The sequence below is a fragment of the Peromyscus maniculatus genome, chromosome 2, assembly GCF_049852395.1.
Source record: "Peromyscus maniculatus bairdii isolate BWxNUB_F1_BW_parent chromosome 2, HU_Pman_BW_mat_3.1, whole genome shotgun sequence".
NCBI lineage: Eukaryota > Metazoa > Chordata > Mammalia > Rodentia > Cricetidae > Peromyscus > Peromyscus maniculatus.
The window spans coordinates 2,868,954-2,896,490 of NC_134853.1; the positions used below are offsets into that span (position 1 = coordinate 2,868,954).

At 43.1% G+C, this 27,537-nt stretch overlaps 1 protein-coding gene across 3 annotated transcripts in view; it reads right to left on the bottom strand.

Annotated features, from left to right (window-relative positions):
• The window catches only part of Pde7a (phosphodiesterase 7A), an 88,583-nt gene that overhangs the window by 35,195 nt on the left and 25,851 nt on the right, over positions 1 to 27,537 (bottom strand). For 2 of the 3 annotated variants that reach the window (XM_076563664.1, XM_076563663.1), the window contains exon 2: positions 1,655 to 1,715. In XM_076563664.1, coding sequence (XP_076419779.1) covers positions 1,655 to 1,661 — 7 coding nt within the window. In that variant the 5' untranslated portion in view covers positions 1,662 to 1,715. Of the gene's footprint in view, positions 1 to 1,654; positions 1,716 to 7,557; positions 7,796 to 27,537 lie in introns of those variants that run through there. The other variant, XM_076563665.1, reaches the window with a different exon arrangement.

The window sequence follows — 27,537 nt, forward strand, 5'->3', positions numbered from 1 at the left end:
GGCTTCCAAGCACAAGCAAGAGCAAGCATGAACACCTAGGCCAGGAGCACACCTGGCGTGTTCGCAGCCAAGTGAAAAGGCCAGCATGGCAGGAGCACACTTGGGGAGGGAACTTGGGAAGAGTGAGCTCAAAGAGGCATCAGGCTGGATCCCACTGGACACTGGTACCTAGCACACCAGCTTTGGCGTTGCTCTAAGGCGGGAAGTCCTCAGAGTCCTCTGAACACACAGTTAACATGACTTCAGAGGACTTTACTGATGGAAAAGGTTCACCTTGGTTGTGTAGACCACAGTTCCGGAAGACCAATTAGGACCAAGTTCGAGAAGGCAATACCAAGGTTTAGATTGGGCAGAAACATCATCAGGATGCGGCCAGGCTGGTTACTTGAAGCAGGACTAGTCAATGAACTAGACATAGAGTATATGGGAAGCAGGAGTCAAGAATGACTGCCGTGTGGGAGAAGGGAGCTCTATCTATTGCGATGATGAGACCACAAACGTGGAAAACAAGCATTCCCAGTCCTGTTAGAAGTTTGAAGCAGCCATCATACATCCACAGGAACAGAGTAAGTATGTCTAAGGATTGTTTCCAGGGAAAAAGAGCCACAAGCATCTTTTTTAAGAGACAGGGAAAGAGGCAGAACAGAGTGGAAGTGGGTAAAACACAAAAGATACAAAGTCAACTAAAGAGGAAGCAGTAAGAGCGAAAACAGAACTCTGGGATGCATTTAGGCTTGAGCGTACAGAGTGAAGGACTCGAAGGGAAGAACGGACGCAGGTGAACTGCAAGGGATCGGCCGGCATCTCAAAACGGGGGCGGAGCTCTGCACACGAGGAGAAAAGCCAGGAGCAACTTCTCAAAGATGGGCAAATGTGTCTTCTGGGGTCTAACTGTGTGTGTTCAATGGAGTGAAGTAAAGTGCAAGGGAGGTGTCTGGCTGAAGAGGGCGCCGGCAACGGCAGGAAGGAAAATGTCCAACTATGTGCAGCTGGCTACACCGACTTGTGAAACGAGGTAATGGACAAGAATCTTAAGCACCAAGTCCTCTCAGGAAGCCCCCCCCCCCCCAGAACAAAATGAAGACCACCTAATAGGAATTTCCAGATTCGTCTTCATCCATGCTGGCATGCACTGCTTTATTTAGCAGCTCTAGAAACCTATTTCCCACGAAGAATGCTCTAAAACAGTTAAAAGCTGTACGCTAAGAATATTGTCCTACTAGACCAGACTTCTAAATTGTCTTTTAACTCTAAAATGCCTCTATTTATTCATCACATTCAGTACTAGTTTTCAGATGCTAGACTTCAATTTCTTTCTTTCTTTTTTTCTTTCTTTCTCTCTCTCTCTCTCTCTCTCTCTCTCTCTCTCTCTCTCTCTCTCTCTTTCTTTCTTTTTGGTTTTTCAAGACAGGGTTTCTCTGTGTAGCTTTGGAGCCTGTCCTGGATCTCACTCTGTAGCCCAGACTGGCCTCGAACCCACAGAGATCCGCCTGCCTATGCCTCCCGAGTGCTGGGATTAAAGGCGTGTGCCACCAATGCCTGGCTTAGACTTCAATTTCTGTTACAAGTAATGAAAAGGCTACTTACGGAAAGATACCTCATCCCAAATAATGTGACTACAAAATTAACTGGTACTGATATAAATTGTGCTTACCTAGCATACGAATATATAACGCAGTCTGATCAGAACTGTCATAGGAAATAGCTCCACGTCTCTGGAAAAAAAAAGCATACATTTTAGTACATGATAATGAAATATGATCTAAAATTTAATTCAGTAAACATGCATTTATTATTTATTACATATTATTTGCAAAGCATTGTGCAAAAAAGGTTGAATCTACAAAATCCGCTCTGGAAATCTCTAGCTGGAGGAAAGGAAAATACGGTACAACATGGCTAAGAACTACCATGACAAATGGCTACAAGAGAAAACGGTTTGTGACGCACACGTTGATTTCTTTTGGAGGTGTGGGAGGCTGAGGACAGAACCCAGAGACTCTGGCCTGCTAAGAAAGCACTCTATCATTGAGTTCTATCTCCAGTTCTACAGAAGGCTGTTTCTTTAAAAAAAAAAAAAAAAAAAATCACGAGTTACCCAGTGGAAGAGAGAGCGGGTAAAGGCAATCTACTGGTGTCCAGGTGCATCTCCAGGCCCCAGGTCTTTATGTTAGAAGAGTGACTATTTCACGTCCCCTCACAATCCTCCAACGGCTCCCCCTGCACTGGAGATGAGCCCACGTTCTCGGGTCCACGGCCTCCAGGATCTGCTCTGGCTGTTCTTGTCCTGGCACCCCCTCCCCACTATGATGCAGCCAGGTGGTCCTTCCTCCTCTCACCGTGCCCAAGGCGGCCTTCACACTGCTGCCCCTGCCTGCTGCCTGAGGCACTGCCATTCCTGTTCCTTATCTCTTAGGTCTGCATGGAACAATCTCAGACACCCCTGACTCCCAAAGCTATCTGAGAACTATGTTCTCCTGCAGTGCCCCACAGCACTGGCTCCATTTGCTACTGCCTTTAAAGCAACAAATGCCATTGACTGCTTATAAAAATAAATACAAATAAAAACAGTAACAACAAAACAGCTGGGCATGGTGGCACACACCTTCAATCCCAGTACTCAGGAGGCACAGGTAGCTCAGCTTCCATGTAGCATTTGGCTAGTATTATCCTATTTGCTCTGTATTAAAATAGAAATTCCACAGAAGCTGGAACCTTATCTGTATCAGTTACCACAGTATCCTGGCCTCTAAAACAGGAACTATCACTTAGTAAATAAATAATAACAACACTTTGTCAACAAATGCACTTGTTGCAAATAAAAGTCAGGAGCTGAGGAGTAAATGAACAGTTACTGATAGAGCTGATACAAATGAATACTTCAAAATCTGGATGGCAAAACGGACCCAACCTCGGATCAGCTCCTAAGTTCTGTGCCAGCCAGCACCTGAAGCACGGCTGGCTACCCAGATTCAGTCAGAGTGGCACCTGGCACCCCAAAACTGGAGAAGGAGCTGGTGCGATGGCCCAGTAGGTGGAGGTGCTTGCTGCCAATCCTGATGGCCAGGGTTCAATCCCCAGACTAACACAGCAGGAAGAGAGAGATTCCTGTAAGGTGTTCTCTGTCCTCTACAGGCATGCTGCGGTGTGTAAGCGCGCGCGCGCGCGCGCGCACGCACACACACACGCGCACACACACACACACACACACACACACACACACACACACACACACACACACGATCCCAGTACATTAAAACATTAAAACAAAACTGTTTGTTTGAGACAGGGTCTCACTATGAAGTGCTGGCTGTCCTGGAACTTGCATGTAGACCAGGCCAGTCTCGAACTCACCTCTGCCTCCCGAGTACTGGGATTAAGGGTGTGTGCCACCACTGCCTGGCTGTTTTTTTAAAGCAGTCAATACAATCAGTTCCTTTAAAGGCAGTAGTAATTGGAGCCAGTGCCACGGGGTACTGTATGGTGATGACACTACAAAGACCTGAGGAGACAAGCGGGGCGGGGTGGGGCAAATACTTTTTTTTTTTTTTTTTTTGGTGTATGTATTAAAAAGAAAAAGAAAAAAAGAACAAGAAAGGAGCGCTGCTCAACCTCATCAACAAAGTGTACACTGAAGTCATGTAATCAAAGTTCTCATCAGATTAATGACCTTCTATCCCACAAAACTTTGGCTGGGATTTACAGGCACTTAGCATGTATGTATCCACAAATCTCCAGGGAAGTAAGAATATTGGCTTAAAAAAATAATTATAAAAAAGTTTACTTTAAGTGATTACACAGAATTGGTATGCAAAACCACTCCCCCAAATATTGTGTTTATATTATGGGGTTTTTTTTGGTTGTGTGTGTGTGTGTGTGTGTGTGTGTGTGTGTGTGTGTGTGTGTGTGTGTGTGTATGAAGGTGTAGAGGCTAGAGGTCAATCTCCAGAGCCTATACCTCAGGCATCATCCACCTTGTTTTGTGGAAGAGCCTCTCACTTGGCCTAGAACTCACCAAGCAGGCTAGACTGACTGGCCAGAGAGCCCCGGGGTCTTCAGGGCTGGGGTTACAGGCACACCCACAAGTCTGGCAAGCCCTGCGGGTCCTCAGGCTTGCAGAGCTGGCCTCTCTGCCCCAAGTTAGATTCTTAATGCTTACTTATCATTTCAGGGAGAAAACAACAACAAAAACAAAGACAGGCTAAAACCTTGTATGACTTAATCTTAAAAAGTTCATGAGGGCTGGAGAGATGGCTCAGAGGTTAAGAGCACTGACTGCTCCTTCAGAGGTCCTGAGTTCAATTCCCAGCACCCACATGGTGGCTCACAACCATCTGTAATGAGATCTGGCACCCTCTTCTGTGTACGTAATAAATGAATCTTAAAAAAAAAAAAAAAAAGTTCATGAAACGTAGAACAAACCTTTCAACCAAAATTAAATTCTATCAATATCCATTGTCTCCAAGGAGAATGGAACTTCTTAATGCATAGCTTTGTGCTTTTAAAATGTTATAGCATGTATAGTTATTACATTTCACAAAGAAAATAAAATGTGGAAATCATCTAAAAAAAAACCCTACAAAGAAAATATGATCTCAAGTAGCAAGGAACTAATGCACACAGAACACATCCCTGACCCCATCGTAAAGCGTCTGAAACAGCTGCTCTTCCACAGCAAGCTGGTCATTCTAGAGTAAAAAGCCACAGCTACCACCTGATGTTAAGACGACACTCAGCTGGGATTACGGTCATCTCCAAATGCTCAGTTTACTAGGTTACAGGCCTCACTGGCAGGCTAATGGTAAGCCAGTCTGGAAAGAGTGTACGAGGCAATAATATTTCTATCGGCTAAAACTATTAATGAAACCACAGACATTAATATGTAATAACTTGACACAGTCATACCTACCAATCTGGTGGTGTCAATAGCAACTTGGTGAAACAGTCAGTTAAAATGAAAGTTGAAGTGCTCTTCTCTACTAGGGGTGGTCAGCATCACTGCTTTTACTGTAGGGTACATATCTACCCAAACAGCCACTTTTTAAAGGCAAAAGTCTCCCTGATTACATTACATAAGGAGCAGCTGAAGACACATGTCAGCTCTGCAGTGACACATGTTAAAGCTAGGCAACATTAATTATACCGGAAGGTAAACATTTCAGACTCATGTATGGAAGCACTAGACATTAAAATGGCAGGGCCTCTACTAATTTGGGCAAAAAGGGTAAAATTTAATGTATCTCAATTACATATATATTGACAATTACTTAATAAATAAAATATTCAATCTGTACTTACTTAAGGCTAGTCTATAAATACTTAGCGTAAGAGCTATCCTGAATCCCAAGATACAGCACCTACTAAATAAATCCAATGAAACTAAATTTTGAAAAAAAAAGAATGGACTCACCAATGAATATAAATCACACATCAACTTCCTCATAAATGACACTTAATATGAATAGCATCAAGTTCTTGCTGAGAGCAATCTAGGTAATCTAAAGTAACTCACTTTGGAAAATGAGTTATACTATACACTATGAATTACAGTAAAATTTTATTCCATGTAAGAGTGTCACTTTCAAAAATGTGCTTTATACACCAAGACACAAGCTTCACAAATGTTTCTTAACTTTTCTTAACTAAGGAGCTTAAGTTTTAAAGCCACATGCTGGTAGAACTGTATTTTCGGTAAGAACAGTACAACAAAGTTCATCAAAGTCCCGTGTCGGCACAGTCCTGAAGGCCTCTGGGCTGCGTCCACACCCCACTGCAGCAAATGGAAATACCCAAGGCTTCCACTCGTGACTCTTCTAATTTAGCCATCCTGGGAACAGCTTGTAAAGCAAACCAGTATAGGTCAAAACATGGGCGAGGCTGAGCGAATCAGCAACGACAGCCGCAGCAGAGACTCGTTACAGCAAAGGCTCCCTCCCAAGAGCCATGGCCCTCTCAGAGCTGCCTGAGACACCCGTGTGCCCTGGAACCGAGTGAATCATTCTTCCATAAAGACTTCTTTTAGAGGGAAAGGACAAAAGGTATAGAAGTTGTTCCCAATATTAGTTAATACATAACTTTTAAAGACAGGCACAGTAAAAGCAACAACAGATAATGTCCTAGGTTTCATATAAAATCTCATTTAACCCACACAAGAATTCTATACACTAGCCTTTATCCCCACTTTGCAGACAGGTAAACTGAGTCAATGGATTTAAATACAATAGCTCTAAATGAAGTTTCTGGGAACAACATTGGAAAATTACACCATGTACTCAACAGATGAAACACAACCAAAGTTCCAGAACCATTTTTCCCAATACAGCAAAACAAGCTTTTAGAATACAAGTCTCTTAACACGTACTCAGAAGGCAGGCTTTTGCCTAACTGCCTCACCAAACACCACCTTCATCTTTCTAGTCTTCTGTCCAACATGTGTTCTAAAAAAAACTAGGCGTCAGCATTTTTAAAAAATTAAATTCTGGTGGTCACTGAAAAAGCGGGGTTCTGCAACCATCTCCAGCATGACGAATACATTATTAACACGAACGTGACCTTCATCCCACAACTCGGCAAGCCAAACCTTTAAAAAGGAGCAAAGAGCCGTCAGCAAAACCAAACGATCCTTACGTTTTCTAACACCAGGAGTTTTTAGAGTGTACCGGATTTCTTGAAGAAACATCTTTGATCAAATACACTGACAAGAGAGCACCACTTCAAATACAAGACAAGCATGCTTAGAATGCTGTGCTTCAAGGTGAACAACTAAACAGCAGCCGTACAATGTTGCTTGGAAAAGGACATTCACTTTATAGGCACTTTCTGTTGCTTAGCAAACAATGGCTGCCTTGTGAATTTTAACTTAATATTTACCACCTTCTTAATACAGAAAGAAAAGAAGCTGCACGGTAGACGAAAGCTGGAAATGTTTCTATGAAAATGTAGGAAAGGATTTCAAGCAGTGTGAACTGAAGGGTCTGAACTCCAGCTCTGACTGGCTCAGGTGGCCAGTTGGCTAACTCACTCTTCCCAAGTATTTCTCAACTGAATTCACCTTCAAAACAACAGCTCATAGTTATAGTTTTGTGGATGTATTTTAGCTAAAGTCCAAGACTTAAGAGAGACCATACAACAGGGTGGGTTTTGGTTTATAAAGCTTGCCACTGTTTAGAATATCCTCAATAAATATACTTTACATATAAACATCAGTCAATCCTTTCTCTCAAAAAGAAAATATTTAAAATATGTGTACTCAAAATCTGGCTTGTTTAATTCCATAATCTTCAAAGTCAAACTTCTTTAAAGGAAGGGCACTGGGCAGGCTACTTTGCTTCTAAGGAATGATACCATAAAAAGCCCGTAAGAGCAATAAAGTGAGGTAAAGAAACAAAACAAAAAAAACCCCCACAAAGAGCAATTTTAAACCTTTTCACTGACAGAACTCACAGCTCTTTAGAATCAGAAAGATTAAAATCAAGACATAAAAAGGAGATATTACACACCTATGAAATATGCAAATTAATGATTAATGCCACAATCCTAAGAGCAAAGACACCCTACCTTAGAGGTGATCCACTTGATCAGAACCAAAGCTAGACACCAGATCAACGTGATTCCCATTGGATCAACCAAAAACCCACTGCATACTCTCTCCCCGCAACCAGTGAGCAATGGCCAGGAAGGCTTCCTCAGGAGTCTGATGGGTAACAGCTGTCCCGAGGCAGGAGCGAGCGGACAGACTGCCTTCGGACAGTGGTCACCTGACTCCTCTGAGAATGCACTGCCTGGCCAGCCTTTCTGCCCAGCAAATGCTTAACGCCACAACCCCACAGTTGGGATAGGGCACAGGAAATAACGCTGGAAGACAGGAAAAATCTAGCTAGTACAACAATCTCACAAAAGGTCTCAGGCTAGCCCAAACATGTCTACAACCATTCTACAGAGTCTTTTGAAATAATTTTCAAAAATACTTGGCAAGGTTAAAACTTTCCTCATTCTTTTCATGCAGGACAGTTTTACAAGCATAATACAGTTGAAAATATTAGTGCATTTTTTTTTACTTTACTGAGTATTGAATTTCTTCAATCTTTTCTTTCCTTTCAAGCTGGGATTGCTTTATGACAAGAGTGGCTGCTGTAAATGAGGTCTGAGCTACTTAACATTACACTTCACTCCTTTTGGATTTACTGACAAGGCCAGTGTATTTTCAAATAATAAAAGGTGTTTGTTCTCAAACCCTCGGGCAATCTAGTTCCTGTAATATTCAGGGTGCATGTCTTGCTCTTGTGCCTGCAAGTGAGCTGTCCAGGAACAAGTTTGCCTCTCTCGATCCATCTTCACAACCTCCCAGAGCATCCAGCAGGGTGCAGGTTATTTCTGATGAAAAGCCTCTCATGAAACTCTCACACATTCAGCAAACATTTATTAATCTTCCATTAGGTACCAGGCTCCCTGCTAATGACAAAGATGTGGAAATCTGAGTGATCGATTGCAAGCACGGCTCCTGACCTTTCGACAGCTACAGGGTCTGTGCTAACCAAATGGCTGCAAACAAACACGGAACTGCTCGAGACAGAAAAAAGCCCGAGTCTCTCCTGCAGAGAGGTGGGCCCTCCATTGCTGCAGTGGGGGAGCAGAGACCAGACCTGCAGAGCCGTCTGCAGGCCCTGGACCAAAAAAGTTCAACACAGTTTGATTCTAAGACCACTTTGGCCAGTGTAACTCAGAGAGGTAGGGACTGGCTGGGCAGTTAGGACATCACTGCAGAGGCTCAGAGAGAACAGACGACAGCTGGATGGACAAAAATAAACACCGAGGAGATGAAAGATTGTGCCATAGACTTCAGTTCACAAGGAGACAATATCATCCACATATCCCCACCTTACAAATGATGACATTAACATATTTGAAAGAACCCAAATAATAACGTATTTTTTGTTATCCAATTTTCAGTATAAGCGGATTATTTGGCTTAAAAAATATTTGTGTGTGTGTGTGTGTGTGTGTGTGTGTGTGTGTGTGTGTGTGTGTGTGTCAGAGTAACACTCAGGTAACAGGTCTCTTCTAACTTACAGGATCCAGATTGAACTCAGGCCACTAGGCTTGCATGAAATTGACTCCACCCACCGAGTCATCTCACTAGTCCCAAAGTATTTAAAAGAACTTAATTCTATACCTATCAAAAGTGAAATAAGTATCAATGCACATGTCTAAATTATGATTTTCCTAAATTGAAATTATTCTAACACAGAACCACAAATTGTGTACTACAGAAGACACAATAACAAGACGCAACATGCAAATTCTTATCTTGAATTGTGCAAGGATAATTTGTCTCTGATGCTCTGTTCCATTAAGACTCCAACGATCAAAATTAAAGGACTCCCATCCAGGAGACAGAGGCACAGGGCAGAGTGTCTGGCTTAGTACTCTACTCTTCTATAAGAGACCACATGGAGCCAGTGGCCAGTAAGAGTGTGGGGTCATTCTCTGCCACCTAGCCTGAACTCTAAACTTCAAATCAGCCCATCGCTAAGTGCCCAGGAACGTGTCCCTTATCACCTTCAAATTTCTTGCTGATCAGCTGCTAACATGGCTCATTTCAAAAAGCCAAATATAAAACTACTACTTTTATACACTATGTAAGCATGTTTAATGTGTCTTTGTTTATGGTGAACACATGAACTTGCATTTTCTTTCAGACTAAAAGAGAAGGGCTGAAAGGGGAAGAGATTCAGAAACACGGTAAAGGAAGGAACAATAAGAAAAGTAAGCCCCAAGTTCTCTTGCTTAAATGAATTTCTGTTGGGATTATCTTTACCATCTCACAACTCCACTGGGCTTGGGCACGCGAGCTGCCTTGTGCCTTATTCCCTTCCCCCACCTCCCAGACAACAGCCAGCCACATGTGGTGGTGGCACAGTGGTGGTGGCACACACCTGTCATTCCAGTTCTCAGGGGGCTAAACAGAAGCCTAAGTGACATAAAGCCCTGAGTGTGGGGATGCAGGCTGGAGGTCGTGCCTTTCTGGCATGCACATGGGTTTTATCCCAGCACAGCAAAAACCAGTTCATAGTGTGTTATCAGTGCTACGCCCTAACCACCCTGGCTCCAACTTGATTCTGGATCTCAATTCCAATATCCATAAGAGCAGTTCACAGCATACTAGTCATGTGGAAAGAAACCTCTCACCCGGGACAGGGCTAGCAACTAACTTGGCTTTCATTTCTAACATCACCTAAGAGTTTGGCTCTCTACAATGGCGGGACATTCCCACCCCAGTACCCACGTCTTACATGTCTACTGTATGTCTGACACTATGATAGAGATAATCAAGATACAATCCTCTATCAGAAAATTTCCTAGTAGACTAATAAAAAAAAAAGCTATTGAATTTACAACTAAAATTACAGTCTTCATTGCTGATAACATGTTTACAGCTCGAAGATTATGCCCAAATCTCAGGCAATACAGTTCTCTGTAAAATATGCTTAACTATCTCAATGTCAGGAACCTAATGGATTTCTAACTCTTTATTATTTGAGACACACTTACTTAGTTCTAATTTATCTTGGTAAACTGTAAGGCTTCTTGTCATAAAGAAAATGTTTTCCGTAAGACTAAAAATAAAGGTTCTCATCGAGTTAGTCGTCCGCGTCACTAAGACCAGATCTACTCTTCCACATTACCTTTCCTTAGTGTCTCCAGTCCTCAGTGAAACACACAAGTGCAACAAGAAGCTGCCTGACAGTTCCTGAAAAATGAGGGCGTTAAGCACAGCTACACCTTCAAGACTATTTCAGAGTACAAGCAGAAGGTGTACGTATGTCTTTTAAAACCTTTCTGGGGTTTATAAGATTAGTGTCTGAAAAACTCAGTTACAAGCAGGCCTTATTAACTTGTGAGGGTGATCAATAAAAAACAAAGTATGACTTTGATCACTGTTTCCTAGAGGAGTAATCCAAGAGCAGAGTTTATGCAGGGCTCTCTGCCATCCCCAGGACACCTGTCAATCTTGGCAATAATAGCCTTTAGCTATCCATACAGACACTCAGCATGTCCCTCAACCAAATTAGGCTAACCTCATCTGCACTGACATCAGTGCCTATAATTTTGGAATCTTGCAGACAGAAATAGCTTATCACAGATTCTTTATATAAATGTGGTAGAGTGTTTTTAAAAAACTGTAACTGGATTTATGATAGAAAAATGTGGACACTGTTACAGTGAAACTCCAACTGTGCGTTACCGTCCTGCAGCCTATGGTAGCAACAAGTCGATGAGAGGGGAGCTTATTTTGCCTCTTTTACTAAAAGCCACAGGTTAACATTTTTCAAGTGGTATGAATTTGAAAAACTCAACCCTGGCGGGCTGGTGAGACAGTGCAGGGGGTGGAGGTGCTTGCCATGGTGGATAAAGGTGCCCTCCAGGCAAGCCTGCCACTAGTTCAGTCCCTAGAATTCACAGGAAGGTGGAATGGGAGAACCAATCCCAGAATGGTCCTCGACACATGTGCCCTCCCCGTGCGTGTGTGTGTGTGTGTGTGTGTGTGTGTGTGTGTGTGTGTGTGTGTGTACAAGCTTTTACAAGTTAAAAACTTCTTTGTTTGTTCTAGATCTGTGGTTTTCAACCTGTGGGTGTGAGACCATCAGGAAAAAAAAATTTCTGATGGTCTTTGAAACCCCACCCATAAATTTATTTTCACTGATACTTCCTTCATAACTGTAATTTTGTTACTAAGCATTGTCTCAGTTCCTAATGTTGTGGGATATTTGTGTGTGAAGACGTGTTCTGTGACTAGTGTAATTAGAAGCTGAACAGCTGATACCTAGGCAGGAGAGATGGGCGGGACTTCTGGACAGAGAGAAAAAGGAGATAATAGAGGCACACAGGAGATGCCATAGAGATACAGAACAAGTCAGATACGCAGAATGGGAGAAAGGTAAAAGCCACACGGTAGGACACAGATTAATAAAAATATGGGTTAATTTAAGTTATAAGAGCTAGTGGAACAAGGCTAAAATAATGGCCAAGGTTTCATTAATTAATAAGTCTCCCTGTCGTTATTTATGAGCTGGCGGCTGACAAAAAAGCTTACTAGACCTAAGGCTATAGGGAAATATATGTTTTCTGATGTGTGTCTCAACCCACAGGTTAAGAACTGCTGTTCTAGATTTACTTATTTGTTTGTTTGTTTACTTTGGTTTTTTGAGACAGGGTTTCTCCATGTAGTTGCGGTTCCTGTCCTGGATCTCACTCTGTCCACTCACAGAGATCCACGGGGCTCTGCCTCCCGAGTGCTGGGATTAAAGACGTGCACCACAGCCGCCTGGCCTCTAAATATATTTATTAACAAATTTATTTTATGTGAAAATGCAGATGATTGTTTAAAATTTAAGACTCAGCAAACTAAAAAAGTGTACTTTGTGTTTCACACACAACTTTTTTCTGATCTCCATGCCACAGCACGTAAGCTATGGAACAAGACAAGGTCAATAAAAGAAGGTTCCACTACTTGGACATGGAGCACTTTTTCTCTGGGAATATGTGCTTGGCCAGTAAGCCATCTTCTCAGGGATTCAGGACTCACGTTGTTCTCATTTTGTTTTCATGGATGCCATCAGAGACGGTGCAGCCTTGATGAAATCCAGGTGTGCTGGAGCTGATATTTCCTTGGTCTAACATGCTAGTAGCTTTAGGCTTACAGCATGCCCAGTGTGTGCTCCCTTCTAGTGTCCACACTCTATAGTTGCGGGATTTATACTGCTATTTTTATTGTTTTCAATATTTTGGCAATGTTTGGTGACAACTTCCTACTTTTCCACAATTTTAAAGCAAGTATAGCATGAATCCAACAAGCAGATCTATGCACTGTCTTGGTGTCACAGGATGATGCTCTGCTTGCTAGACCTGAAAACTTAAGATACTTGTGAAAAGTCTATGTTCTTATTATTATTTACTAGGAAAGGTAAATGATTTATTTAACAGAGACTCCGGAAATATCCCAACACTGAAGCAATTCAAAGAACTAGCTCCACCAAAGAAAACTGAAAAACGCTGGAAACCTTAGGAAACATCTGAAACGACTCCATGACTGGTATGAAAACTGATAATACTCAACAAAACCAAGTCAAGGCTGGAACACAAGAAGCACAGACTCTGCCTCTCCCTCAAGTAAAGCAGAGTGAGTGAGTGATCCTAAGTCTTGGGTTTTCCACAATCTCCTGGGTAAATGAACGAAAAAACAAAACCCAGGACCTGACCAAAGTTCAGAGCAACCTTGGTAACTAGTACTAATGGAGGACAGTGAACTGTAGTCGCCACAGATCAGCTCCAGTAACTAATACTAACTGGGGAGGGCGGACAGCAGTCACTATACTCCTGACTCATCAGGAAGCCCCAATCAAATCGTGTGCCGTCAGAAACCATCACCCAAGGAAAACAGCGTAAATTCATGCCCCTGGCAGACAGACAAAACACCAAATCACCGTCCTCTCTTGGGTTCACTACATTTTAGAGAAATTGATTTCAAAGGCAATTAAGATAATCAGTAAACCAAGTTAAAGAACTCAAACTAAAACAAAGCATAAAAAACCATTCCAAACAAGAACTATTTGCTCAACACCATTTACTTACACTAGAACAAGAAGCCTATAGTTACGATAGTTTAATATGGAATAGACAAAAAATTCAGAAGGCAAAAATAACTTGATTTGCACTGAAATACAGGGTGCTTTGTGTTTTTAAAGGGCACTTAGCATAATTAATACTCTGTAAAGAAATTTAAAAGTTAATCTGTGTGATGGTTGAGTAAGAATGGTCCCCACAGGCTCCTATATTTGAACGCTTCGTCATCAGGGAGCGGCAAGGCTGGAGAAGGATGAAGAGGCGTGGCCTTGGAGGCGTGGCCTTGGAGGAGGCGTGGCCTTGTTGGAGGAGGCGTGTCACTGGGGTGGGCTGTGAGGTCTCAGGAGACCGAGCCAGGCCCGGTGTCTCCATTCCCACTGAATCCAGATGTGGAACTCTCCGTTCCCTCTCCAGCACCATCTCTGCCTGCACGCAGCTAAGCTCCCGGCAATGACGACAATGAGCTAGACCTCCTAACCTGTAAGCCAGCCACATGTAAATTCTTTCTCTTAGACTGAAGAGTTGCCATGGTCATGGTGTCTCTTCACAGCAACAGAACACTAAGACAATCTCTGTCTTCTAATAGCAACAACTTTATCATTAAAAATTCTTTGCTTGGGCTGGGGATTACCTCAGTGGGAGAGCTCTGGCCTAGCACGCACAGGGTGTGGTTTTACCTGAACCAAAACTATTCATCCTAGAGACTGAAGGAGAATGAGAAGGGCTTTACTAGTGGCCGAGAGGGACACAAGTTTCTGCTTTTGGGGTACAGTTTCTGTTTGGAATGATGAAAAAGTTTAAGAAATGAAAAGCTGTGCTGGCCACAAAACACTTTGAATGTACTTAATGGTATAGAATTTGCTTCTAAAAGTGGCAGGATAGTAAATACTTCTGTTAGATTTAAAACAATTACACACACACACACACACACACACACACACACACACACACACACACTCTTCTATGTTCCTTAACGTTTAGAATCCTCTTTTCCAAGTTTAATTCATGCAAACAATGTGCTCTTAAAGCAGGAGCAAGAGCATTGTCATTCATGGCCATGTAATCCCTGATTTCAATGCAGTGTTTCATCTTCCTAGCCATCCAGCCTCTTGGCACTTTCTTTTTTAAAATCTTTAAAATATTTTGTACATATGTATGCATGAAGTGTATGTATGATGCATCTGTGTTTGTGCTTTTGTGTGTGAGAGCACATGCACGCCACAGTAAACGTGTGGACATCAGAGGACAACCTTGGAAGTCTGGGGTCAGTCCTTGACTTCTGTCTTGGGAGTGTGTGTGTGTGTGTGTGTGTGTGTGTGTGTGTGTGTGTGTGTGTGTGGTTGGCTGGTTGGTTGGTTCTCTCCTTCCACCTTTATAGCCTGGATGAACTGGTGTCCCCAGACTGGCAAGGTAATAACTGCTGAGCCAGCACAGGCTCCTAGGTTGCTCCATGACCCCCACCGCCCTTTTGGAAACAGTTTCTCACTATGTAGCTCTGGCTTGGAACTGGCTCTGTAGACCAGACTGAGCTCGGACTCAGAGAGCTACCTGCCTTCCCTCCTCCTGAGTGCAGGGACTGAAGATGTGTACCACTATTCCTGCCCATCCATCTTGCTTTGGAGGCAGGGCATCTCCTTGGGTTTGCCACTGCACAGGCTAGCTGGCCCACAAATATCCTGGGGATTTTCCTACCTTGTAGGAATGCTGAGATTACAGACCTGCTACCACATCTGCCGTTTTACAAGGTTCTGGGAAGCAAACTCAGATGGCCAGCAAGAGCTGTTACCCGCTGAACCACCTTGATGGCCTGACATTAGTCACTTCCTATATCTCAGGTTGTTTTTTTGTTTTTGCTTTTTTCCCACCAAAATAATGGAAGACACTTGAACAGAATTGTAAGGAGTACAACATTTATAAAGATATTCAAGAACTTAACCAACATTTCCTTATCCAATGCTCTGATGCAATTAAATCATTAATAAAAAAAAATCCTAAACCTTCACAAATCAACCATCTGGGGGCTGGAGAGATAGCTCAATGGTTAAAGCATTGGTAATACAATCGTGAGGACAGGACTTCTGATCCCCAGAACTACAGTAAGTCCTGGAGGGCATGGAGGCCTGTCTGTAATTTCAGCTGGGAAGGCAGAGAGAGGAATCCCCTGAGTCAGGTGTCTAGTCACATTAGCAAACTCTGGGTTTGACTGGGGTGAGGGTGGGGCCTCTACCTCAATGAGTAAGGTAGAAAAGCCATGGGATGATCCATGTCATCAATCCTGGGCTTCTAAGTGCCCTTGCACCCACATCCACACACATGCAAACACTCACGACACACACACACACACACACACACACACACACACACACACACACACACGAAAATGAAAAAAGAAAATCATCTACCTAACTCCCTTCAATGAGGGCTTTGATTCTATGTATGCACATACGTATTGAGTCAGTCTCTCAAGCAGCCCAGGTTGGCAGTTAACTTACTTTACAGCCAAAGATGATCTTAAAAGGTCTATCAGGTTTTTTTTTTGTTTTGTTTTGTTTTTTTTGGTTTTTCGAGACAGGGTTTCTCTGTGTAGCTTTGCGCCTTTTTCCTGGAACTCACTTGGTAGTCCAGGCTGGCCTTGAACTCACAGAGATCCGCCTGGCTCTGCCTCCCGAGTGCTGGGATTAAAGGCGTGCACCACCACCGCCTGGCCGGTCTATCAGTTTTTTAAAACTCAAAAAGTAAAACTATCACTTTTTATTATGAGAATATTTCAAAACTTAACCAGAAAGCTTACTAAAAAAAACTGAAATAGGTAGTGTGATCAAACTAAAAGACTTGATTCATTTTATGTACAATTAAGAACCCGTTATATATAGAATAAGCAGTTTACAACTGATGAATAATACATATATAAAAAGTCCACCCCAACAAACAAGCTTCTGAGTTAAATGGACTAACAGGCATGTGCAGAACGTCCCATTCCAACACTGCAGAGCACACATTCTTCTCAGCAGCCCATGGATCACTTTCTAAAATACACCACTTACTGGACACAAAGTAAGTCTGAACAGGTATAGGAATATTAAAATAATTCCTTGTATCTATCTGACCATAGAGGAACAACCAGAAATCCACCTCAAGAGAAGGTAAAAAACACACACGCATGGGACTGAACAAACACTATTGCATGATCAATGTCTTCTTGAAGAAATAAAAAGAAACTTTAAAATGCCTTGAACTGAATGAACATGAAAACACAGTCTATCAAAGTCTGTGGGTACAAAGAAAGCAGCCCAGAAGTGCAAGGCCCTAAGGACCTGCATTAAACACACCAGAGGGAATTCAAATAGGTCACTTAATGTTGCACCTTAGGGCTTTGAAAAAACAGAAACCAACCATCCCAGACTGGGGAGACGGAAATAACTGAGAGCAGGGCGGAGATGATGGTGTAGAGGACATGAGGTCCTTATGCTCACAGAGAAGCACGAGCGGAACCAGGAATGTTAAATACACAGCGTTGTCTCTTCAAAGGAGGAGATGTATAACCTGTTTTCTGCCCAGAAGGCTGGGAACGGCTGTGGTTAACAGCCTGGTGACCTCTGTGCTATGTGTAAGGCCAGGCCACACCTGTCTCCCCGACTCCTGTTTACCTTGGTCATTCTCCCTGATCCCTTATCTTGAGCAGTTTCCCAGTCAATCTCTAGAACTCATAGATCCTTACAGGAGAGGTCACATAGACTTTACAAATGGGAACAGAGGTGGTTCACAGTTTAGTGACCTTTGCAATACGAAGCCAGATCTTGCCCCAAACCCTTAAGATGTCACATGTAGTCAATCTATGGAACCCATCTTTCTGGCAGATGTCACAAGTACTTCACAAATTTCAATGCAGTCATGTCCTAAGCTTTGCTGTACACACAGAATTGTGTAATTATCATTAGGAAACTTTTCCAAATTGTGCTGTACTTAAATATGCCTAAAATTAACTGTCGGGAGTCGGACTCTGGAAGTTTGAACCAACACCAGCTACTGAGTCATGTTGAACCAGATTTCCTTCTTGCCTCACACAGATGGACTCTGCCAACTCTGGTGTTTGCAGAGACCTCCCCAAAATGAAGCCAGTCTCTAAGAATAAGTGAAAGAAAGTTTTGGCTCTTTGAAAAGATAAGTAAGATCAACAAGTTCTTAGCTAAACTAACAAAAAGAAATGATGGAAATGATCCAAATTAATAAAAGTAATTTTATTAATTAAGTGAAAATGGAGACAACAGATACCAATGCAACTCAGAAAATTCAGACATCCCTTAAAAACTTGTATTTCACTAAATTGGAAGATCTACAAGAAACAGATACATTTCTAAACACATATGACAGACCAGAATCCTCTGACCCTTACACTCTTTCTGCCCACTCTTCTGAGATCTATTCCTGAGCCTCAAGCCTCAAAGGAGGTAACAGGGCTGTCAAAATTATGGCTCGACATTCAATAGGTCATTTATTCTCAATATTTCAACCAGTTATGAGTCTGTAACTAAACACAGCCCACCACAAAAAGAAGCTTCTTTGACCACTGTGTACATGAACACTAATCTTCTCAGGTAAGTATAACGGCTTAGAAGACCGTTTGACAGGCCCATCACATCAAGTTAGCAAGACAGCTGTCGCTTCCCTAGTCGGGCCTATAATGCACCCCTGTGGTAGTCTGAAGGTAATTGGCCCCCATAGTCTCCTAGGGAGTGGCACTATTTGGAGGTGTGGCTTTGCTGGAGTGGGTGTGGCCTTGTTGGAGGAAGTGTGTCACTGTGGAGGTGGGCTTTGAGGTCTCATATATGCCCAAGATACTGCCCAATGTCTCAGACCACTTCCTTGCCTGCAAGTCAAGATCTAAGAACTCTCAGCTCCCTCTTCAGCACCATGTCTGCCTGCACATAACCAACCATGATGATAATAAAAACCTCTGAAACTGTAAGCAAACCACCACAATTAAATATTTTCTTTATAAGAGTTGCTGTAGTCATGGTATCTCTTCACAGCAACAGCAACCCTAACTAAGACAACTCCCTCCCCAGCAGTCCTGGGCGTCTGATCAGGTTTACAGTATCAGACAAGAATTTTCTCCTGTGGAGCAGGCCTACTGCTCTAGATCTCAGAGAATAGTTCCGGACACTCCACCTCCTATAACCAACTAGCCAGCCCTGCAGGTGAGCAGCCCCTGCCTACTGCCCCTGGTACAGGATGCACGTTCAAGCTGAGTGAGACTGCTGAGGAGCCCAGCAGCCTGCCTAGCACCTTCCCGCCCTGTGAGGGCGAGTCAGCAGGGGGGGCACTTCTCCATGTGGTGTAACCAGAGCATGTTATGTCTTCAGCAAAAGCATCTCACCATCTGGTTCTGGTGTACAACTACCTGATGTTTTATTAAAAAAACAAACAAAAATAATACACTGAAGAAGAAACACTCTTTAGCAATGGCAGTGGGGAATCGTGAAGGAGGAGGAAGAGAAGGAAAAGGAAAGGGGGGGGGGTACCAGAAGCACGAAGAAGAGCAGGAGAAGCAGGAGGAGGAGCTGCCACTCCTTTAGGACCTGAAAGGCAGGATGGTACCACACCAGCATTGCTTCTCTGAGACACTTTCTAGAACACTGATGACTAAATTAGAAAAATTCACTGAAGAGTTTGTAAAATTTTGGGTAGAAAGCAATTTCACAGTTCCCCCTACCTTCCCTTCTCCCACTGCCCCCCTCACCTCCCACCACTCCTTAGGGGGGTAAGGCCTCCCATGGGGAGTCAACAAAGTCTGGCATACCAAGCAGAGGCAGGACCAAGGCCCCCACCCCCTGCATCAAGGCTGAGCGAGGCATCCCACCAAAGGGAGTGGGCTCTAATAAGCCAGTTCATGTGCCCAGGATAAGTCCTGGTCCCACTGCCAGGGGCCCCACAAACAGATCGAGCCACACAACTGTCACCCACATTTGAAGGGCCTAGTTCGGTCCCATGCAGGCTCCCCAGAGTCCAGTCTGTGAGCTCCCACTAGCTTAGGTCAGCTGTCTCTGTGGGTTTCCCCATCATGATCTTGACCCCCCACCTTGCTCATATGATCCCTCCTCCCTCTCTTCAGCTGATGATGCAGGGATCACCCCAAGTAGGGGAAATGGTTAAGATCTGGGGAAACTGGGAGGGGGTACATGGGAAGGGATGAGGGATAGGAACATGAGTGATTGAGATGGCCAAGTTGGGGGAGGGACAGAGAGGGAGAGCAATGAAAGAGATATCTTGATAGAGAGAGCCATTATAGGGTTAGGGAGAAACCTGGTGCTAGGGAAATCCCCAGGAACCCACAAAGATGACCCCAACTAAGACTCTTAGCAATGGTGGAGAGGGTACCCGAACTAGCCTTCCCCTTAGCAATGGTGGAGAGGGTACCCGAACTGGCCTTCCCCTTAGCAATGGTGGAGAGGGTACCCGAACTGGCCTTCCCCTTAGCAATGGTGGAGAGGGTGCCCGAACTGGCCTTCCCCTTAGCAATGGTGGAGAGGGTACCCGAACTGGCCTTCCCCTTAGCAATGGTGGAGAGGGTGCCCGAACTGGCCTTCCCCTTAGCAATGGTGGAGAGGGTGCCCGAACTGGCCTTCCCCTTAGCAATGGTGGAGAGGGTACCCGAACTGGCCTTCCCCTTAGCAATGGTGGAGAGGGTGCCCGAACTGGCCTTCCCCTTAGCAATGGTGGAGAGGGTACCCGAACTGGCCTTCCCCTTAGCAATGGTGGAGAGGGTACCCGAACTGGCCTTCCCCTTAGCAATGGTGGAGAGGGTGCCCGAACTGGCCTTCCCCTTAGCAATGGTGGAGAGGGTACCTGAACTGGCCTTCCCCTTAGCAATGGTGGAGAGGGTACCCGAACTGGCCTTCCCCTTAGCAATGGTGGAGAGGGTACCTGAACTGGCCTTCCCCTGTAGTCAGACTGGCACTACCCTAATTGTCATCGTAGAACCTACATCCAGTGACTGATGGAAGCAGATGCAGAGATCCACAGCCAAACATTTAGGTGAGCTCCTGGATTTCTATTTTCTTTAAACACACATTTTAATTTCCAATACGTTACTTATAAATTAAAATAATAAAATGAAACATGGATTTGGGTTATTGATGACTTTAAAGAAAAAAAGTATTTACTATTCATTGCTCAGGGTATTTTATAATATGGAAAATTGCTGTGCTATAATTTAGATTAAAAACCCTGACCATAAAACATGCAGGAGAAGAGAATATATGTTGACAGACATAGGGTTACTGAAATGAACACAAATGTGTTCACAGTGTTACCTCTTTACCTCTGGCTGTAAGACTGCAAATAATTCTCATATTTTTTTAATCTGTCCTCTCCCTTAAATTTTCATTATGACATTAATGGTGATAAGAAAACCACAGTTTTTTTTACAATAATAATAAATTTAGCATCGTTTGTTCAAGCACAAGATAACACTCTTCTTCCACTGTGCTAGGGAAGGGCTGGCTGTGCAGTCCCTCCAGTAGGAGGCGACTCCAACTGGAAGCTCTGGATGGCAGCCTCCACTTCTCCTGGTATGGCAGGCAGAAACTGAGAACATGCTGCATTCCTCACACATAACGTCTATGAAAACATGACCTAAGCCAGTCTCTCCTATCTAAACACGTGATCTGATCCCCAAACTACAGTCAGCCGCCTTCTAAAGACAGTATGCTGCCGGGCAGCACTTGGGAGGCAAAGCCAGGCAGATCTCTGTGAGTTCAAGGCCAGCCTGGGCTACAGAGTGAGTTCCAGGAAAGGCACAAAGCTACACAGAGAAACCCTGTCTCGAAAAACCGAACCAAAACAACAACATCAACAACAACAACAACAAAAAAAAAAAAAAAAAAAAAACCCAGCATGTTCAAGTAAAGGAACACCGAGCCTTAGACCAAGACTTGGTTTATCAGTCTATTGATCCATATTTATGCATGAGTGCTCTGCATGCCAGAAGGGGGCATCGGAACCTCTTACAGATGGTTGTGAGCCATCACATGGTTGCTGGCAATTGAACTCAGGACCTCTGGAAGAGCAGCCAGAGCTCTTAACTGCTGAGCCATCTCTCCAGGCCCCAGTTTATCAATCTAAAGCCCAACATTATTGGGCCATGTAACTTCTGGCAGGCAACAATAGTTCACCCTAGATCTTACTTGTTATGGGGACTAAGAATACTATGCCACCCCCACAGGAGATAAAGCAGGTGAAAATAACTCAGAAGTGAGAGTAGAATCATACATCACTGCTTTATTAGAGTACCTAAGTCAGGGAGCAGCTGCACTTTGATCCACTTTGACAGAACACAGCTCTACAGCCAGTGAAGCATGGTACCAGCTCCCTAATAACAAACTAACTTGCTCACTGCTTTCAAGATCTGCCTATGGAAAAGTGTGTGTGTGTGTACACATGTGGGGTTAGGGGTGTGTGCGTGTGGGTGTGTAGGTGTGTGAATTCTCTTTACTGCTTTAAATTTAGCCTAAAAAATAAAAACAAAAACAACCACAAACCAACAACAAGCAATATCAAAGATGATGTCAGCCATGTTCCTCCCAAAACACCCGTAGGGAAGGAAAGCAGAGCCAGAGACCAGTTCCAACCACAGTTGCTGCAGTAGTCCTAAAGAAAATATCGGCATACAGGTCACTGAGAGAACAGCATCCTTACCTAAGAAGAAGAATCCTATAAATACAAGAGGAAATTACTTGCATATGAATTAAAATGTTGGGCAACTCAACAGACTCCCAAATACATCAGGGTAAAATACATATCCATTCCTGGATAAATATTTCTAATGAAATGAACGAGAAGAGGTAAAATTATCATTTATAAGGAACTATTAGCTAAATAAGAAAATCACTGAAAACTATTAGAAATAGTAGGTTTATTTCATAGATGGTTTATAGAAGTAATCTACAAAAATCAGTAGTGTTAGCTGGATATGGTGGTGCATGCCTTTAATCCCAGCACATGGGAGGCAGAGGCAGGTGAATCTCTGAGTGCAGTGCTAGCCTGGTCTATATAGTGAGCTCCAGGATAGACAGAGCTATAAAATGAAAAAAATACACTGTCTCAAAAAAAAAAAAAAGTGTTTCTACATATAAGAGAATATAATGACAAAAAAGATTCCACTTAAAAGTGCAATCCGTGGTTTGAGATACAGCTCAGTAGTAGAGTGCTTGTCTTGTAAGCACAAAGCTCTGGGTTTGAGCCCCAGTACCACATGAACTAGGAACGATGATAATATACTTGTAATCCCAGCACCACAAAGGACGTAGAGGCAAGAAGATCAAAAGTTCAGAGTCACTGTAGGCTATGAAACAAATTCAAGGCCAGCCTGGTGCATATGAGACCCTGTCTCAAAAAACAAAACAAAGAGTATAAACACATAAAAGCAACCAACACTGTAAAAGACTATGAAGAGAATGTTAAGACGAGGATGGAGTTCAGAGGCAGAGGTGAACCTACCATGTGGAAGGCCCTGAGTTTGATCCCTGGAGTCACAATAAAATAAAGTACGAAAACTACGAGGAGGAGGAGGAGAAAAGTAAAGGAAATAGAATAGGAAAAGAAAAAAAAGCCAGGCAGGTCCACAGCTGTAATCTCAGCATTTAGATTTAGGAGGTGGAGGCAGAAAGATCAGGAGACCAAGGCCAGCCTGGGCTACGAGAGACCTTGTCTCAAAAAAGAAAAAGGCAGTAAATGTTAGTCTCACAAAAGAAAGAGACTAGACTAGAATACTTCCCTTTATCAAGAACGAGGAGGAAGATAATGGGGGATGAGAAGAGCTCCTGGTAAAGCTCCTACCGAGCCCACAGCAACTCAAGAGAAGTCCATTTCCTCGAGTGAAGGAGGCTGGCGGCTGTGAGAGGCGCGGACTCTAGGACCTAGGAGGCTGGGAGAAGTGTGGCCTTAGGGAAGAGGATGAGAGGCTGGGAGATCAGAACTGCCCTTTTCTTCCACTAGCCCATCTCCTCCCCTGCAACCCCAGCAGTCAGAGGGCAGAGGAGGCCTGCAACATTAGCAACAGGAGGTCTCTTTGGCAGAGCAAGATGGACAGAGTAGAGAGGGAATTCCTTTAAGAGAATGGCCCAGCAAAGCTAGACCCCGAGCAAGTGCCAGGAACTCTTCTAAATTTTACTTGGATTATTCTTTTTAAATTCTCAGTCTCATAATGTCAATCTATCCCAGACTACAAATACGAACAATTCCTGTAAACAGAGCAGTCAGATATACTGAGTATTAAGAAAGGGGAGTTTTGACAAGCCACCCTCCCAGCCAGTGGCGGGCCTTTAATCCCAGCACTGGGGAGGCAGAGCCAAGCGGATCTCTGTGAGTTCAAGGTCAGCCTGGTCTACAGAGTGAGATCCAGAACAGGCACCAAAACAACAGAGAAATCCTGTCTCAAAAAAAGATAGAGACAAGCCACCCTCCCAATGATAGAAGAAGCATATGTGTAAGACCGAGGAGTACCAAACAGAGAGAATAGTCCCAACAACTACTAACATTATTAAACTACAGTAATTAAAAGTTCGAGCCTGGCAAATAATTTGCTTGGTGGAAGAGAACATGAAGGGCAAGAATGGAGCAAACTAAGATGACACTTCACATAAACAAGAAAGGGTGCATTATTCACACACGACTTGGAGGAGTGGGTGGTGGGTAAGGGGTAAAGGAGGAAGCGCACGGCTGTCTTAGTCCTTATTCTACAAGTTCCAGATTGAGAAAAGAACCCAAACAAGCCGTGGAAGCAGGAGTTGAAATGAGCAGGTCAGTAGCCTCGGGTAACGTGCCTCCTTACAATCTGAACTCACTGAGAAACTCACAGACCCATCTGAACAGAGGAGGCCATACGGCAGCGCAGAGCAGCCCACTGCGGGGAGAGTGTGACCTATGTGATGCTTTCAGAGCCGTGAGAACGGAACACACAACTCCTGATCCAAGCTCTGCTTCTGGGCCTGTGGACAAGCTGCTCACAGGGGGCACAGACCGTTACTAAGACAATCTCTGAGGCTCTGTCTGTCTTACGGGTTACAAAAACAGAAATGACAAGAGTTTAAAGGCCTTTACGAGTGGGACTCCCCCTGATTTACATCACACTCATACAACGGAAGTCCCGAGACCCTAGTTTTCCAAGATGAATAGTAATGTGAAAAGCCTACCTTAGTGAATCCTCAGAGTAATATGTAATGTAATTGTAATAATGACAATGGTTGACTTGTCAAGACTTTTTTATTTAAAATATAAATCAAGTCTAAACAACTGAGTCATAATTTCACCTCTGCACAAATTCTTAGAATTAAAAAAATGAATGGAGTCCTTCACATGTTTCTGTCATGAGACAATCACAAGCAAAAAACATTTGGCAGAAATACTGAAGGGCTTGGTTCCTTTTGTCCCTAAGATCTTCTCTCTAATCACTTGGTGCGACAACCCAGACTCCCTTAAAGCATTTGATAATTTTCTCAATTGTCACTCTATAAACAGCTCGGAGCTCTGCAGCATCACACCCATGAACTCTCATAAAAACAGCACACTCTGCAAGCTGTGAGATTACATCTGTGTCTTGTTTTCCTGAAGGGTCAGGAGCAGAGACTACACTGTCATTAAAAGAGTGTGTCTATCATAGTGATATGAAGATGCTCGAGCTCTGTGAACTCGCAGGACAATGATGTAATGACTGCAGGGCACAACATACGCACACATTATACAACCAACGTGTTTTCCCACGTAAACACGTTTTCAGAAAAAGCTTTTAAGAAACTAAAAATTACCGAACCAGGGAACCGGTAAAAAAGTCACCTTGAAAACCAGGTTTTCCTTTTTAATATTATTTTTAGTATATATAATATATATATTATATAATAAATATATATATAATAATTTGTAGTGAGTGTGCGTGTGTGTGAGAGAGAGACAGAGACAGAGACAGAGACAGACAGACAGACAGAAGGAGGATGAAGAAGATGTGAGAACTGTGGAGGTCGGAGGATGACTTTCAGGAGAGAGAGAGAGAAAGGGAGGAGGAGGAGGAGGAGGAGGAGGAGGAGGAGGAGGAGGAGGAGGAGGAGGAGGAGGAGAGAACTGTGGAGGTCGGAGGGCGACTTTCAGGACCCCATTCTCTCCTTTCACATGTGGTCTCAGGGCCTGAACTTGGGTCATCAGGCTTGAGCAGCAAGAGCTTTTCACTTGCAGAGTGATCTCACCAGATTAATTACATCATTACATTTTATATCAAATACATAATAATAGAAAAACCTATGATTCTAGTACTCAAGAATTTAAACCCTCACTTAAAGTTGTAACTTTAGAAATCTAAGCTTATTTAAGAGATCTTGCAAAAGGACATTCTTAGGCAACACTCAACTGTCCAGCACTGTTTTTCCAAACATACTGCAAACATAAAACATTTGTTACTTCATTTAAAAAGAAAAGGTTTTTGTTTTTTTTAAGTTTTATGTGTGTTTTGCCTACGCGTCAGGTTTCATTCAGTGCACAGGGAGACCAGAAGAGGGCGTCAGACCGCCTTGGAACAGGAGTAACAGTTATCAGCCACCACGTGGGTGTCCGAAATCAAAGCAGGGTCCTTGCTAGGGCCTCCAGGAGTCCAACTGCTGAGCTGCCTCTTGGCCTCTATTTACTTCATCTCTTAAGTATCTGAGTTTTGATTACTAAAATGAAAATGAAATTTGATGTTTAACAGGCAACTATAAGTGGCACAATTATAAAACAAACAAAACACCTGTACTGACTGAAGCAACTTTATTCTAAAATTCTTTCACTTTGAAAAATACGCATTTATTTCATATTAAAGTTCTTAATAAAATTTAACATTGAAACAGCCCACAATTTTCAGTATGCACTGGGACAACACTGGACTCAAGAGATAAAATTATGTATTTTAAACAATTCATCCAAAGGATAACGTAGAATGAAAGATTTTAATGAAAGAAACAAAGGAATAAAAACATTGATTTGGTTTCAGATCCCACATTGCAACCTACAAAACTACCACTTGATTTTCAAAGTCCTATCACTGTTTATCCAGTTACACATAAAGACTCTAAAATACACATCCTTCATCCAACTACACCCAACAGGAGTCAATTTTGCTCACACATGTCAGGCCAAAGCAACATTCCACAACAAGCTCCACTCAGACGCCTCACACAAACCTTGCCGTCTGTGAAGGCAGACACTAATAAAAGAACGCCACCACTTTCCTCCTGATTTTTCTTGGGGAAATTACAGATTTCTATTTTGTTTAAAACAAAAACATGCTATGTATGTCACAAAGCATTGTTGTCAAATGAATATTATTTTAAAGTTTTGTTCTGATTTCTAGTATAGTAATACATAAAACCCAGATAAAGCAAAGGCTCTCTGGAGTCCTCAATACAGAAACAAGCCTGAAGATGGTTCAATGGTTAAGAGCCTGGTCCTCCTTACACGGGACCTGAGTTCAGGTCTCAACACCCATGTCAGGCAGCTCACATACATCGGTGTGATTCCAATGTACACACACACACACACACACACACACACACACACACACACACACACTTTAAAAAATAATGGAAAGAAGTCTTGGATCTGAAAATTCTGGGAACCACCATCACAGCTACCTATGAAGTTAAACAGGTGAGAGGCTCTGCCATTGGGAAGGAGGCGAAGACTGCAGGCACCGTACTTCCTCCCAGTTACAACTGCTTAAAAGGAGAAATGAGGAAACACATTTCTGGTCTTTCATATTAACTCTCATATGGGTATTTCTGATTTTAAATATTTTTGCAAAGCAGATGTACTGGCTACAAATTTTTACAGCATGTTTGCGGATGGATTTATTTCATCTTCATTTTTCTAGTTTAGTTTTCGATAAATCCA